This window comes from Protomyctophum bolini (genome assembly GCF_963924005.1).
Source record: "Protomyctophum bolini genome assembly, chromosome: 1".
Taxonomy (NCBI): Eukaryota; Metazoa; Chordata; class Actinopteri; order Myctophiformes; family Myctophidae; genus Protomyctophum; species Protomyctophum bolini.
The window spans coordinates 31,346,043-31,360,698 of record NC_137862.1 but is presented as its reverse complement, the minus strand read 5'-3'; the positions used below and the strand labels follow the sequence as shown (position 1 = coordinate 31,360,698).

The 14,656-nt window shown below is 41.5% G+C and overlaps 1 protein-coding gene across 1 annotated transcript; it reads left to right on the top strand.

The window, feature by feature from the left end:
• Positions 1–11,963: 11,963 nt before the first annotated feature.
• LOC308314544 (mitochondrial import receptor subunit TOM22 homolog) lies at positions 11,964–12,314 on the top strand (the record flags this gene model as incomplete). The annotated part of the gene is made up of 1 exon (XM_080762174.1): positions 11,964–12,314. The coding sequence occupies one exon, from the start codon at positions 11,964–11,966 to the stop codon at positions 12,312–12,314; it is 351 nt and encodes a 116-aa protein (XP_080618300.1).
• Positions 12,315–14,656: the final 2,342 nt, after the last annotated feature.

Below are 14,656 nucleotides of genomic sequence, written 5' to 3'. Positions count from 1 at the left end.
GCTACATATGAGAATTCCAGCAGGTGTATAAACGTGCAACGCACGCTCGCTTTAATCAACAGCAGATTGGATTCTCCTTCCTGAGGAGACAGAGGCCAGCCGAGGTCTGCTTAACTTGTTTATTTATTGAGTACGGTAGTTCTGCCTTAAACATCTGACCCTCTGTCACCTCCCTCCTGGACCTATTGATGAGAGGCAATTACTCGAACTGATCGATGGAGCACTGCCATCCTCATTACAAACTAAACATCTTCAGACACATCCAAAAGATGGAACTGTGGCACGGCCACTTGTGAAATCGATGTCCTTTAAACATTTTAAGTGAATGCCTTTACTGGCGGACAGATCAAAATTTGCGTTAGATCCTGCGTCTAGGTGAGACATAACCTTTCACAATCTAAATGTCTCAATAGAAGAGCAGGTAGATAACAATCAGGTTCTCAAACATATAGCACAGATATAAGCTCACAGCATGTCACTTTGTGTCACGTCCGTGTCCGTGCCTGACAGACAGACACGGATGTAATCGGCAACTGCTTGGTGGAGGCATAATAAAGACACAATGCAGTAATGTAGTTGCTTGTATTTGTGTGTGTGCGCTTGTGTACATAACAATATTATGCCACCTACCCTCTGTGTATAGTTTGTATAGTTTGTGCAATAATTCATATTCATTGATTTATCTGCCCCGGTTAGCTTTACCAGCCTCTACAGTGTGCATTTTATATTGCAAATCACACATACAATAGATTGTAGCTTTGTGTTGCTTATGTTTGTATTTTGAGCATGGTTGTAAATCATTTTAATGACGCTTTGCTGCGGTGTAATATGCTTCAACCTTACTGAGACAAATTCCTTGTATAGTATGTGCAAGCATTCTGCATCTGAAAATAAAGATAATTCAGGTTCTGCTCGATGCACTTTCCACTTAAGAGGTTAAATAAATTAAAGTTCTCTTTACATGCATTTCGTATTTACTTGTTTGCTTGTTCATTATTATAATAATTAAAGTTTGATTATACTAGGGCGATCCATGTTGAGAATTCATCCTCCTCCGGTTATGCAAACCTGTTGCCTTTGTACCTGTTGTCGGAGTATTCTTGGGTGCGTTCGGATATGCACATCGGGAGCACAGTTTGTATGCGCTATATTCCCTTAGTATAGTAGGCCTACTCGTATAGTAGGCTATACCAGGGGTTCTCAACCCGTGGGTCGCGACCCCTCGGGGAGTCCCAAAATTATTATTATTATTATTTTATTTTTTTGCAACTGAGTGGCTGGAAATGGAATTTAAGAGTTTACATAGTACACATAGTGCATGCATAATCTCCCTGCCCTGCGGGGCGGGGCAGGGAGACATGGCCAAAGCATTTCCGGGGGTCCCCAGCCAAAAACATTGAGAACCCCTGGGCTATATGATGATATGATGTTTCAGGGATCTCCATATATGGGCATGCATATAAGGTACACAAGCACAGAGATCTTGATTTTTGGTTCCGGACAATTATTGTCAGTACGTGACCTTCAAACCTAGTCCTATGCAATGGTCACAAAGTATTATGGTGCACCCGTACTATATAGTAGGCCTACTGTGTTTCAGGGGGAGGGAGAGGGAGTGAAATAGGCGTTTTCGAGGGGCACAGGACGTGTAGCGTGAACAAAAGAAAGGCTCAAATCAGGTGTCGTCGCCCGCGGGCACGTGCACAAACAAGCACGCGCACAATCATTTCACAAGACCGTTCTCACTTGTGTAGCCTACTCTTGCGTCCAAAATAATCGATGTAATGGTGCAAAGCCATAATAGTTCAGCAATGCATAGTCAAAAGTTCAATGCAAAGACCAAGTCCATTTTCAGTACCCTTTTATTAATACTAGAGGAGGCTCTGGGATGGGGGGGCGGCTGGCAGAGGGCAGATCTTAGTTCTAGTTAAAATTCTAGCTGCTGTATTCTGAATAAATTGAAGCTTGTCAGTTGTTTTCTTTGGCAAGCCAATTAGTGCATTGCAATAATCGATACGAGAGAAAACAAAAGCGTGAACCAATGTTTTTGCAAGGATAGATATGCTCTAATGCGTGCAATGTTTCTAAAATGAAATAACGTGGTCTTGCATGGTAACCTGATTAATATGCGCATTGAAATTCAGTTCAGAGTCAATAATAATCCCCAGGTACCTTACTACAGTTGAAAGGCCACAACACAGAGATGGGGGAACTTTCTCTGTCAGTATGGATTGCGTTGTAAATATTATTTCTATAATACACTTTGATAAACATCAGCAATTAAAATTAAATGTAGCGTGGTAATCACAGATTAGTCACAGTTTAGCTTGTAACCTAACGAACCGAAAGTCTGTGTTTTTGGTATTTTTTGGTAGGAATTCCTCATTTTGTGTGAGAGCTCCTATGTGTGCTTGAATCCATTAATGAGCTATCTGCCTGCTGGCATTTTAGAAGCAGCTGCAGCTGGTCCGACATTTCTCTTCTAGTGTGAGTGCTGCCTATCTAGATAAACCTTTATTTCAGCATAACGTGTTTCAACAGGAGAAATGCAGTTACGGTGATTCTTGCCAATAAGAGATGCTTTATTGAGTTAATTCAACCTGATCCTATATGAGGACAGACTCATCTGTATTTCTGCCTCGTTCTGCATTACCTGTGAAATGTGTAAAGAAAAATGTAGTGGGAGAAAGTTGTTCTGATAAGGTTATTCTTGTCTTTATCTGCAATGTTTTCTTACAAACACAAAAACCATGCATTCATAAAAACAATTCAAGTTATATGATCATGTGATTTCTCCAGCAGAAATATGCCTATGTTAATGGATTTTCTCCCTTTTAATCACGTAAAAGCTATACTTAATACTTAATATACCCGAACCACACTCAACCTGGCTTCTCGATGTTGGGCATGCCATTCTTCTTCTAGCCAAGCACTGTGAATAGGGGAAGGAAATCCAAGTCAGGTGAATGTGGTTTTGTGTGCTGTGCAAACAAAAGGTACTGTGGATTCGGATCCGTTCCGTGGCTCGGAAGCTTTGAACGTCCTTTGCATTAATTTATCATAACATGGTGGTTGTTTTAGGGTATAGTGCTGTCAAGATTATGACTTTTTACTTGACGATTAATTGTCGCTCAAATAATTAACAACTTAACTGTGAGGTTACCCCACAAATCCAACAAACGGACATGGGGAGACGGGGCCTTCGCAGTGGCTGCCCCTTCTCTTTGGAACTCACTCCCAACTCACATCAGAGCTGCCCCCACCTTCGAAATGTTCAAAAGCACACTCAAAACCCACCTTTTCAAACTGGCTTTACCTACATAACCCCCCCCCCCCCCCCCCACACACACACACACACCCTTCTTGTTTGTCCCTCTTTTGATTTCTAGTTTTTAACCTTTTAAACCTTTTAAATAGTTTTCTAATAAATATGTCTGTACTTCTTTCTGTAAAGCGACTTTGGGTACCCAGAAAAGCGCTATATAAGTCTTATATATTATTTTTATTATTATTATTATTATTAATCGCGTTTCTGTAGTTGAAACATTATAAATACAAAATACATTTCTATTTGGCTTTTATAGGCTTCTTAACAGAAATTAACAAAATGTCAGCTAATGAGGAGAGAGCATCCATTCATCAGCAGCTGATGTCGGCTGATGTCAGTCTCCTCCTAGCTTGGTAGACCAAGAGCTTTGCGTTCTGGCTCAGCTCTCTTTTTGTGTGGTACAGCGAGTGCAATACCGCTTCTGCTGCTTAGATTCTCCGGCTGATCTCCTGCTCCGTCCACTCCCCTCACTCGTGAACAAGACTCTGAGTTATAATCTTCTTCACCTGGGGCAAAGTCCCATTCCCTATTTGGACAGCACACTCCATTGGTTTCCTGCTGAACCATGGCCTCATATTTGGAGATGCTGATCCTCATCCCAGCCACCACACACTCGACTGCAAACCGATCCAGTGACTTCGCCTCTAGATCTTGTCCAAGAATATCACAAACGGGATAGGTGACCAGGTCCCACCCTGACGGAGGCCAACCCCCACCGGAAAATAATCAGACTTATTCCAACTTATCCCTGTTTAATAAAGACCTAGAGAGACATGTTTGTTACAGAACAAACACTCTAACGCAATTGTATAGAGAAAAATTTACTTATTTTTTTACCAAAGAAAATCTCTTACCCTACATTTACTTCTCACGGACAGAGACAGCTGATGACCCCAGAGTTACCTTTCCTTTTGGAGCAATCCTCCCTGTGTGCTTGGCATTTGAATATGGTTCAACTCATTTATTCATTGGCCGTTCCTTCCCTAAAGAGCTCAGCCTCTGACACCCACTCTGAGACTCTTGATGAGAGCCAATTACTCACTTAATCGCTTTGCTTTCTAAAGGTGCTGTGTCCAGCACTATCAAAAGTTATTCATTAATAATAATTCAATACTGGTCTCTAAACTACCTCTCCCTGGCCAGCCGGGGCGCGTGATGGAGAGAAAAAGGAACTGGTTGGAATAACGTGTTCCTTCCACACGCTACGTCCGGCCGGGGAAACTCTCCCTTGTCAGGTGAAAAGAAGCTGCTTGGACTCCTCATGCATAGGAGGAAGCATGAGGTCAGTCCGAAACGCCTTTTGTTCTGTCTTTTGCGTTGTGCTTTTTTGTTCTCCTTATAAAATGGATGGATCTGGCTATCGTTTTGCTCGAATGGAGTATATGTCTCGCTGTGTTCGTTTTCCTTCCTTACTTCAAAAGCCCTTTCATCTTTATTTTTTTATTTTTATTTTTTCTGGGCCTTGTTGGCCCTCTTCCAAAAATAGAATCCATAGCAGAGGATCAAGTCTTCTTAGCCGGAGGGTAGCTAGAAGCCACCAAGGAGGATTTGTTCGCGTGCGTGCGCAGGCATGCATGCATTTCGGCCATTTGAAAATAGATTGTTATGCATTTGAAAACTTCAAATGGGACATTCTGCACAATGAGTAGTAGTACTTTTACTTTTGGTACTTTGAGTACATTTTGATGCCAAATTGCCAATACCTTTGCACTTTTACTCAAGCACATTGGAATTCCTGACTTTTACTTGTCACAAAGTATTTTTATATTGCAGTATTCATACTTTTACTGCCCTTTAGAGGTAAGAGAGACAAGACAAGGTCATTTGAAGTGGCGCAGCACCGCCGAGACTAGAGCCTACTTTATGGTGTGTGAGTAATGAACCATATGGGTCATGGCTCTGTGTCCTCAGTGGAAGTACTCTTCTTTCACCTCATCTAGTAAAAATAGAAGCTATGTGCGCGTGACATTATCGTAGCCGGAAGTTACGTGGGAACGCCTATAGTGAGTAAAAAAAAAAGAACGTTCTGTCCTTGACAGTCCATGCAAACAAAATCTGATTGTATTAAATGTTAAACTCACCAACATTACTCCACAAGAGGGTACGCCGGTGCTTTAAATTTTTACACCATTTGGCAACCTTTTTTGACACGCATTGAGAGGATGAACGCGGCTGACATCAACAATCCTTAACTTGTTACACTGACCCTACTGTAATTGTTTTTTTATTTTTTTATTATTATTATTATTATTTGTTTGCATACTTCTATTATGTCTATGTATATTTGTATGTGCCTTTTATTTCATATGGTGTAAGATACCGGGGTTGGGGCTCTTTCAGAGCGTGAACTCTGGGGGGAGGGGAGGGGGGGAAAAAAGGGGGGAAAAAAGGGGGGAAAAAAAGTTCGAAAAATGTTGTATAATATTTTCATGTGTGAAAAATTAATAAAAAAACTTTGATAAAAAAACTCACCAACATTGCAGGTGTACAGAAAACCTGAATTATCTTCTTTCTATCTGCAAATTCCGTGTAGGTGATTTATTTCGTGTGTCAGAGTGTCAATGCCAGAGTGAGTTTGGAATCGCTCGTTTTCCATAATGCTGCCCCCTGCATTATGCGCAAATTTAGGTGTGGGACCGTTTAGTGATTTCCAACGAGCGCTTCCAAACTCCAATGCTCCATGCTGCTCAATATTTTGCCACTCAGGCCCCTTTTACACAAGAACGGTTTCCATAGAAATCGGCAAAATAAAGTATCGTTTGCATGGGTCCGTTTAGACGACAACAGAGTTTTCAGAGGTTGAAAACGCAACAAATTGAAAACTCTGCCTAAGCAACGAATAAAATGTAGCAACTAGCGAGCCGCTCCATTGGTGAATGTAAACCATAATGTAAACAAACAGCCTTGTTTGTGACTAGAATTTGCGCCCGCTTCGCGGGAACTCTAATCCCAGAGTTACTTCGCCACGCACTCCGCGGCAGAAGTGCCGTGTTTGCATGAATGAAACTGTATGTAATCGCGCATCTATAAGTTCTAATCGTGTGTGGTGCTTCTTCGGGAGCCGGGACTGTGTGTGTGTGTGTGTGTGTGTGCGTGTGCATGCAATGCGAACAGCCGTAGTGGAGTTACAGGCGTGCGTGTGCGTGTGTGTGTGTGTGTGTGTGTGCATGCAATGTGTCAAGTAGCGAACAGTGTAATTGTTTCACTTCGGCAAAAAACAACTATTGACAAACAACAATGTTGATGTAAGTAACACGATCGCTGAGAGAGATATAGTTTATATACAGAGATTTAGAAGGAATAAGCAAAATCGAATTCCTGCCCTTCCTTGTTTGTGTTCTCCTGCGGGTCTCGGAGAGAGAGGGATGAAATTGCAGGCTCGCAAGGGGAGGGGCTGAGAGCTCTGACGACATGTTCACATCTTTTGGCGCTTTTCATTGGCTAGTGGCGGACATGTTCACATCTTTTGACGCTTTTCATTGGCTACATGTTCACATCTTTTGGCGCTTTTCATTGGCTACCAACTTCACAATTGTAATAATAGATAGGAAGTAGAATAAAAGTGGTTCTAGTCATAGAGTTACAATATAAGCTAGAGATCGGACAGCTCCGCCCTGCAATATCCATGTTAAATCTTTTCAGCTCCCTGGGAATGATTGTGTGTGTGTGTACATTTATTTTGCCATTTCATTGCAACGCTCCATCCACTTTTATCATATTTGTTAATCATGATTTTATCATGTATTAAGTCACAAACTTGTCATAATAATGCAGTTTTTATTGCTCCTTCAACTTGGATCTCCCAGTAATCTGCAGAACATTATTGGTGGATGAATTATTTATTATTGTTTGAACAATTGCAGGCCATACAGATGCTGGCCTTTATACGGTCTGTCATGTTGCATGTATACATTGAGAACGCATTGAACTCCCAAGTACACTTTCGGTGAATTTCAGTTTCTGTGAATTGGCCTACTTATATTTTATTTTACTAATCTGCGTTACATTTTTCACCTTGACAGTCTAACTGAATATTTTACTGCATAATGTGTTTTACCTTTTTTTGAGTGGTGCAACCACTCCATTGCCCAGCTATGTGTGTCCCTGGCTGTGTCCCTTGGTCTGAGCTTGGAAATATCATATTTTCACTACCAAGTGTCACGGTTGTGCAGCCTGACACACACACACACACACACACACACACACACACACACACACACACACCAGGGAGGAGAGTTTGTACAGTATACAGCACAAGTACAGCACAGCACCACTCACTTCAGACCGGTATGATTTTTTTATTTACTGAAAGACGCATGTGGCTTATAACATCAATGTGATATTTAGAATATTATGTCTAGTTGTAAAGCATGCATGCATAGATAGGGTTGGCACTATAACCCAGTTACTTAGATTAGAACATCAATATGATATTCAGATCATTATTTCTGGTAGTGTTGGCCCTATAACCCCATTTCTGATATTTTGATAATTATTTCTAGTTGTGAAGTGTGCATGCGTACGGTTGGCCCCATAACCAAGTTGATGCATACATGTGTACATGGATATCACCCCCACATATCTTAATACAGCCACAAAACAGAAATACCGCTAGATTACAATATCTCGTAAAAATCACAATTATCAATGCTGCAATATAGATATGCCAGTAAAAGTCCAGAATTCAATATGTGCTTGAGTAAAATTAGCTACAAAAGTATAGCCTATTGGCATCAAAATGTAAGTATACTAAAAGCAAAAGTACTCTACTCATTATGCAGAATGTCAACAGCAATGTGCCACGTGCATGTATTTACACAGCTTTAATTTTCTCCTGTGCGAATGTAAACTTCATGCAAGGCAAAAAAGCATACATTTCTTCTGTGAAGCTTGCACACGTGCCTACAGTATAGCATCGATCAAAGTCCAATTCCCTCAACACAATCCAGATGGCTTCTTAATTGGATTTCTGTTGGATTTCTTAATTATTTGACAATTTATGCAAATATTTAACCACCCCCCCTCCAGCCCCCATTGTGTTTTCCAATTGATGCACTTATTCTGTCTGAGTTCAGTTTCTGAACCGGCTTTGCTTTTATGTATGTACATACTGTAGGCCTACAGTATGTGTTGGGTGGAAATCTCATACTGTATGTGCAAAACTGTTACTTTCCGGGATTCAAATTCAAAAGCATGAAAAGTAGCAGAGCTACACGTTTCGAGGCTGCAGATCCACTACTTTTGATGCTTTTCTGTGATGCTGTAGTATGATCAAGTAGGACGCTAATTTACGAAATAACACAAAGCGTTATAATATTGAGATAAGAGGTTTCTGCCTGACACCGACGATATACAGTACATAAATGAAAAATGGTGTGTGTGTGTGTGTGTGTGTGTGTGTGTGTGTGTGTGTGCACATTTTCGTGAAGAGATAATAAATCTGTGTGTGTGTGTGTGTGTGCGTGCGTGCGTCCCCAGAGATCATTCCTCGCTCCATCCTAATGACCATGCACCTTCGAGGGGAGCTACTTCTTGCTGCGTGCCCTTGGAGATGGGAAACTCTCTTCTATTTGGGTCTGGACCTGCAGAGAGGTATAGGTCACCCACCCCAGCAGGCAGCACAATGATAGCCGGTCCCACCCCTCGCCACTGGTGTACATGGTATGGTCACCCCACGGAATGTGCTGGGTCACTGACGCACAAAGCAAAGCAATTTTCTCCTGATTTGTCCGGCTGAAAATAGGCATATATTTTAATGTCAGAATGTTCCAAACATACTTAAGTGTCTCGTTAAGAATGGGTCGAATATTTACTTGAGTAACTATGAGGCAAAGGAAATCAGTCATCTGTGCTTTTTGTCATTGGAACTAAGAGACTCATGTCCTCCTGCTGGTCTCCTCTGTGTATGTGACACACACATACAGGAAATCAAAGTCTCTTGGGGCTGTATTTTGCATGTCTTAAGTACCAGGTCTTATTACTTAACTAAGACCTGGAGGCGTGGTCAATGCTCTTTGGCCACTCAGAATAGCCAAATGGCATTGATCACGCCTCCAGGTTTTAAGTTAAGTAATAAGACCTGGTACTTAACTTAAGACACGCAAAATACAGCCCTCAATTGGTCTCTTGGTTACTCCCACCATCTGTGGTACATATGTTTCCAAAATGTCTCAAATAAGAGACCTGTGCTCAAAGGAGCACATCTAGCTTATACTCTGACTGTCACTATACAACGGCATTGTGTGCCCACAAGAACACATCCTCAAGCTAACGTTAGCCCATGTTCTTTTTGGCAAGCCACACCGGCTGCGCGTGATGAGACGGCGTATAAAAGGAGCTTCACACAAAAGGCTGGTACATCAGTGGAGTGCAACGGGCCACCGGCGGGCATGTGTGTGTGAGACAGAAGCACCACCGCAATCGCTCTGCCTGTCAAGGTTTGCCCACATCTCCCCACCTGCCTCTGGTTGAACATTAATTACCAGATGTGTCAGTGGCTCGTCCCGTCTAGTCTGAGGAGACCTTATTCAGCGAGCAGCAGCATACCAAAGCCTTCCGTTCACAGCAGCACTGAAGTGGTGACACTGAATAAGTGGTTCTCTGTGAACATTATAGTGCGTTGCATAGCAGTGTTTGTCAGGCAGTACAAACCCCTTGACAAACACGTCAAGACAACAGCACGGTATAGAGCGTTGGTTGACTCTCAGTAACGAAGGTTATGGACGACTTTCAAGTAGGAATTGTGTTGCTATTGATGTGCCACGAGGTTCCCAGTTCGATTCCGGGCTCCCCCAGTGTCCTTGTGTCCTAATTGCTCACGATGATGTGCAGGTTGGTGCCTTGCATGGTTTCCTCCACCACCGGTGTATAAATGTGTATGGTTAATGGGTGAATGTAATGCACAAGTGCCTTGATGAAGGTACCGTGCCCTTAGGCCATTTGATACTGAACCCTAGTGGTCCCCAGGCCACACATTGAACCAGTGGTTCACCTTAGTTTGGAGTATTACATAGTATGTGAAAAGAACACATTTCTGTCAGTCTATTCACTGCTCACTTGAACCACCTGAAAATGCTTATACAGATTCAGATTTTTCAAAATGCCTCCCTTTTAAGTGCTGCTTGCAAGAAATGATTGTGACTGTACGTACTACCTGTGCTGTTAATAATCTTTTTAATAATGTATATTCAATGGATTAGTCAAAGCCAGACAACTCTTCCACAATCCTCAAATGCTACAGAGAGTCTGTAACAATGTCACCTCATTAGCACAGGAAGCTGCTGACAATGAGCTTCCTGTGGCATTGAGAACAGATTAATCCTGCCCTTGTGTAACACTCACAGCTCGCAGAGCTCATGTTGGAATCCTCATAAAGGCGCTAATGTCAACATATAACCGGATTTTAATCCCTGTCGGTTCAGATCAATTCCCGGGTGGAGATGTTAAGAGACAGTCTGTCCCCTGGAACATTTTAAAGTGAACTGCTCAGTTATGGTTGTGCGGCCCTGATGCAGTGTTCATTTCGTCTACTAAAACTATGACGAAAAAATGTTTGTCGACTACCTTTTCTTTCACTGACAAAAACTAAAGAAAAACTAAGCTATGGTGACAAAATATATTGACAATTCTTGTCATTTTCAGCATGCAACAACCATCACACCATCATGTTGTTTTTGACCCAGTTCCCAAATACAAACATCTTTGTCCCAATGATGGTCGCATGGCGAAGAGTGACAAAGTCCTGGACCGGAAGAAGTTGGCAGAATGCACTGCATTCAGACTGCAGTACGACATGAACATTACGGAGACTTTAGTTGTTACTGTACTTTTAAACAGTTGGCATGTTGCACACATGCCTAAAATTGCTGATATTTGCGCCACCCTTGTTGAAAACAATGTATTTAAAACTCCAGCTTGTCACACTCCAGAGCTGCATGAACAGCTCTCAAGCTCTGTTTTCTGCTCCCTCAATGATGCAACTCTCCTAGTCTACACCACTCTGGGCCTACATGATTCCACCAACACTTAATTGTTGCAGTTCCTTAAATCACACGTGTGTATGGCACTTGGCACTTATTGTTTTTGCATAATTTCTTTTTTTTTTTAAACACTTTTTTTTTATTTGTATTGATGCAGCAATGAATAAACATACATGTACATTTTGCTGTATCCGACATGTAAATATCCCCCCTCCCCCCCAATCAAGGTCAGAACAACAAAACAAACAAAGACAGACAGTAGAGAACATTTAATAACTGATGAGCAAACAAATAAATATAGTGTAAAATGTACATGAAAATAACTTTTCATGTAGGCCTACTGTATACTGTATAGTACATGGTACACTGGGACACTGATCTGGCATCAAAAGTAGCAGATCTACAAGTGTGAAACTCTGCATGAAGCAACAGGGTTTGAGTATATCTGCTACCTTTGCTACATTAGATTTGAATCCTGAATAAAAGGCCATGTATAACTCCAAATTTGGGCACATACAGTAGACGTCTATGACATAAGTAACTGATGTCACAGGCAGTGGGTGTGTGTGATATGACAATATTAGATGGTGAACAATTAACAATCTGCATTTACACCTCTTCTAGCACATAACACTGTGCACAATCTACAAGTTACCATGTCCGGGATCGTGGGTCCTGTTGCCGTCCATCGCCCTGAAGACGACGATGACGATGAGTTGGATGAGACGCTAGGGGAGAGGCTGTGGGGACTGACAGAGATGTTCCCCGACGCGGTGCGCGGCGCTGCCCAGGTGTCCGTCTCTCTGGCCAATAGCGTGTACGTCTGGTCCCGCAAGGGGCTGTGGGTGGCCACCACCTCCCTCATGATCCTGGTGCTGCCCGTGCTGCTTGAGATGGAGCGACAGCAGTTGGAGGAGCAGCACCTACAGCAGCAGAGGAACGTCCTGTTAGGCCCCAATGTCGGTGTGTCTGGGATGATGCTGCCACCTGCACCGGGAAAAGTGTGATGCTGAAACTTTTGCATTTCAAGGACACCCGGTTCGATTTGCGTCAGACCTATCGGACCCCCGGCTGATACCATTTCTTAATATCTCCGGCACCCCCAGTCTACACTGTAAGATCCTCAGTGATTAATATGTAACTCTGAGTGTACAAATGGAACCAAATTAGACCCTTGTACACTCAGGAGTCCAGGGTAAACTGATGTGCACTTCTTTGGGTCGGTGTGCCAAACGGGAAGAGTCGAGGCTGGGTCAAGTGTGTGGGGGGCACCGGTTAAAAATAAAGACATAAATAAATAATTCAATAAAATATGACGAATGTAACACAGTGCAAATTAGGACCCAAATGCAGACAGATAGGCGCAGGTACTGTACTTCAACTCGAGGGTTTTTATTCCAAAAACCACTGAAATACACTAGGATTTAACCATGGATAGATAAACTAGCAAAGGAACTGAAACAACGGGAGTATAGACACAGGAATAACATGACGCAGGTGAACAAAACGGACAATAAACACTGGGATATATAGGCTGACACAGGTGGAAACAACACAAATCACAACGTTAGACAAGTTACAGAAAGTTAGGGGCTGCAGGCACAAAACAAAATGACAAAATAAGAGTATACAGGTGTAAAGTAAAACCACCACACTAAGTAAACCGCAACTGAGAAACGGGTAAATACAATACTTCAAACTCACAGAAAAACAAACGGCAAAGTAACTTTTAACACATTAACACATGAAAAATACAACAGAGATACAGAACAAGATATTGTACGCCAATATAACGCAATATAACGCCTTAACCACTAATCCAAAGGGATATCCTGTGAGCCACTCTGCTGTACCCCCCTTTTTCACCTCCTCCCACAGGGAAACCCGATCTGGGTCATAGCACGAATGTAACACACGGAAATTGAACCCTGCTCTCCTGTGTGGAAAGCAAGAGGACAAGACCTCCCTCACTGGCAGGGCAGGTAAACAGAAAGTACTATGATTCACTAGTGTATTTGCAAATGCGATGGATTATATCCTGGCTTTGTTTCCTGTGAAATCATCCACAACCCTATATTAAAATGGCCTTGTGGGTGGATGTCACAAACACAACATCCTAACATGAATAATTATGTGACCACTTCTCTGATGGCAATACAAGCCTTTTCAGGCAACCACCCACAATAAAAAGTGAAAGTGAACACAACCCTACTAACACTAACCCAGGACGTTATGTAGTATGTAGGACGTAATGTATTATATGTACTGACACTAACCCAGTACGTTATGTAGTATGTAGTATGTAATGTATTATATGTACTGACACTAACCCAGGATGTTATGTAGTATGTAGGATGTAATGTATTATATGTACTGACACTAACCCAGGATGTTATGTAGTATGTAGGACGTAATGTATTATATGTACTGACACTAACCCAGGATGTTATGTAGTATGTAGTATGTAATGTATTATATGTACTGACACTAACCCAGGACGTTATGTAGTATGTAGGATGTAATGTATTATATGTACTGACACTAAACCAGGATGTTATGTAGTATGTAGGATGTAATGTATTATATGTACTGACACTAACCCAGGATGTTATGTAGTATGTAGTATGTAATGTATTATATGTACTGACACTAACCCAGGATGTTATGTAGTATGTAGGATGTAATGTATTATATGTACTGACACTAAACCAGGATGTTATGTAGTATGTAGGATGTAATGTATTATATGTACTGACACTAACCCAGGATGTTATGTAGTATGTAGGACTTAATGTATTATATGTACTGACACTAACCCAGGATGTTATGTAGTATGTAGGACTTAATGTATTATATGTACTGACACTAACCCAGTACGTTATGTAGTATGTAGGACTTAATGTATTATATGTACTGACACTAACCCAGGATGTTATGTAGTATGTAGGATGTAATGTATTATATGTACTGACACTAACCCAGGATGTTATGTAGTATGTAGGATGTAATGTATTATATGTACTGACACTAACCCAGTACGTTATGTAGTATGTAGTATGTAATGTATTATATGTACTGACACTAACCCAGGATGTTATGTAGTATGTAGGACGTAATGTAGTATTATATGTACTGACACTAACCCAGGATGTTATGTAGTATGTAGGACGTAATGTAGTATTATATGTACTGACACTAACCCAGGATGTTATGTAGTATGTAGTATGTAATGTATTATATGTACTGACACTAACCCAGGATGTTATGTAGTATGTAGGATGTAATGTATTATATGTACTGACACTAACCCAGGATGTTATGTAGTATGTAGGACGTAATGTATTATATG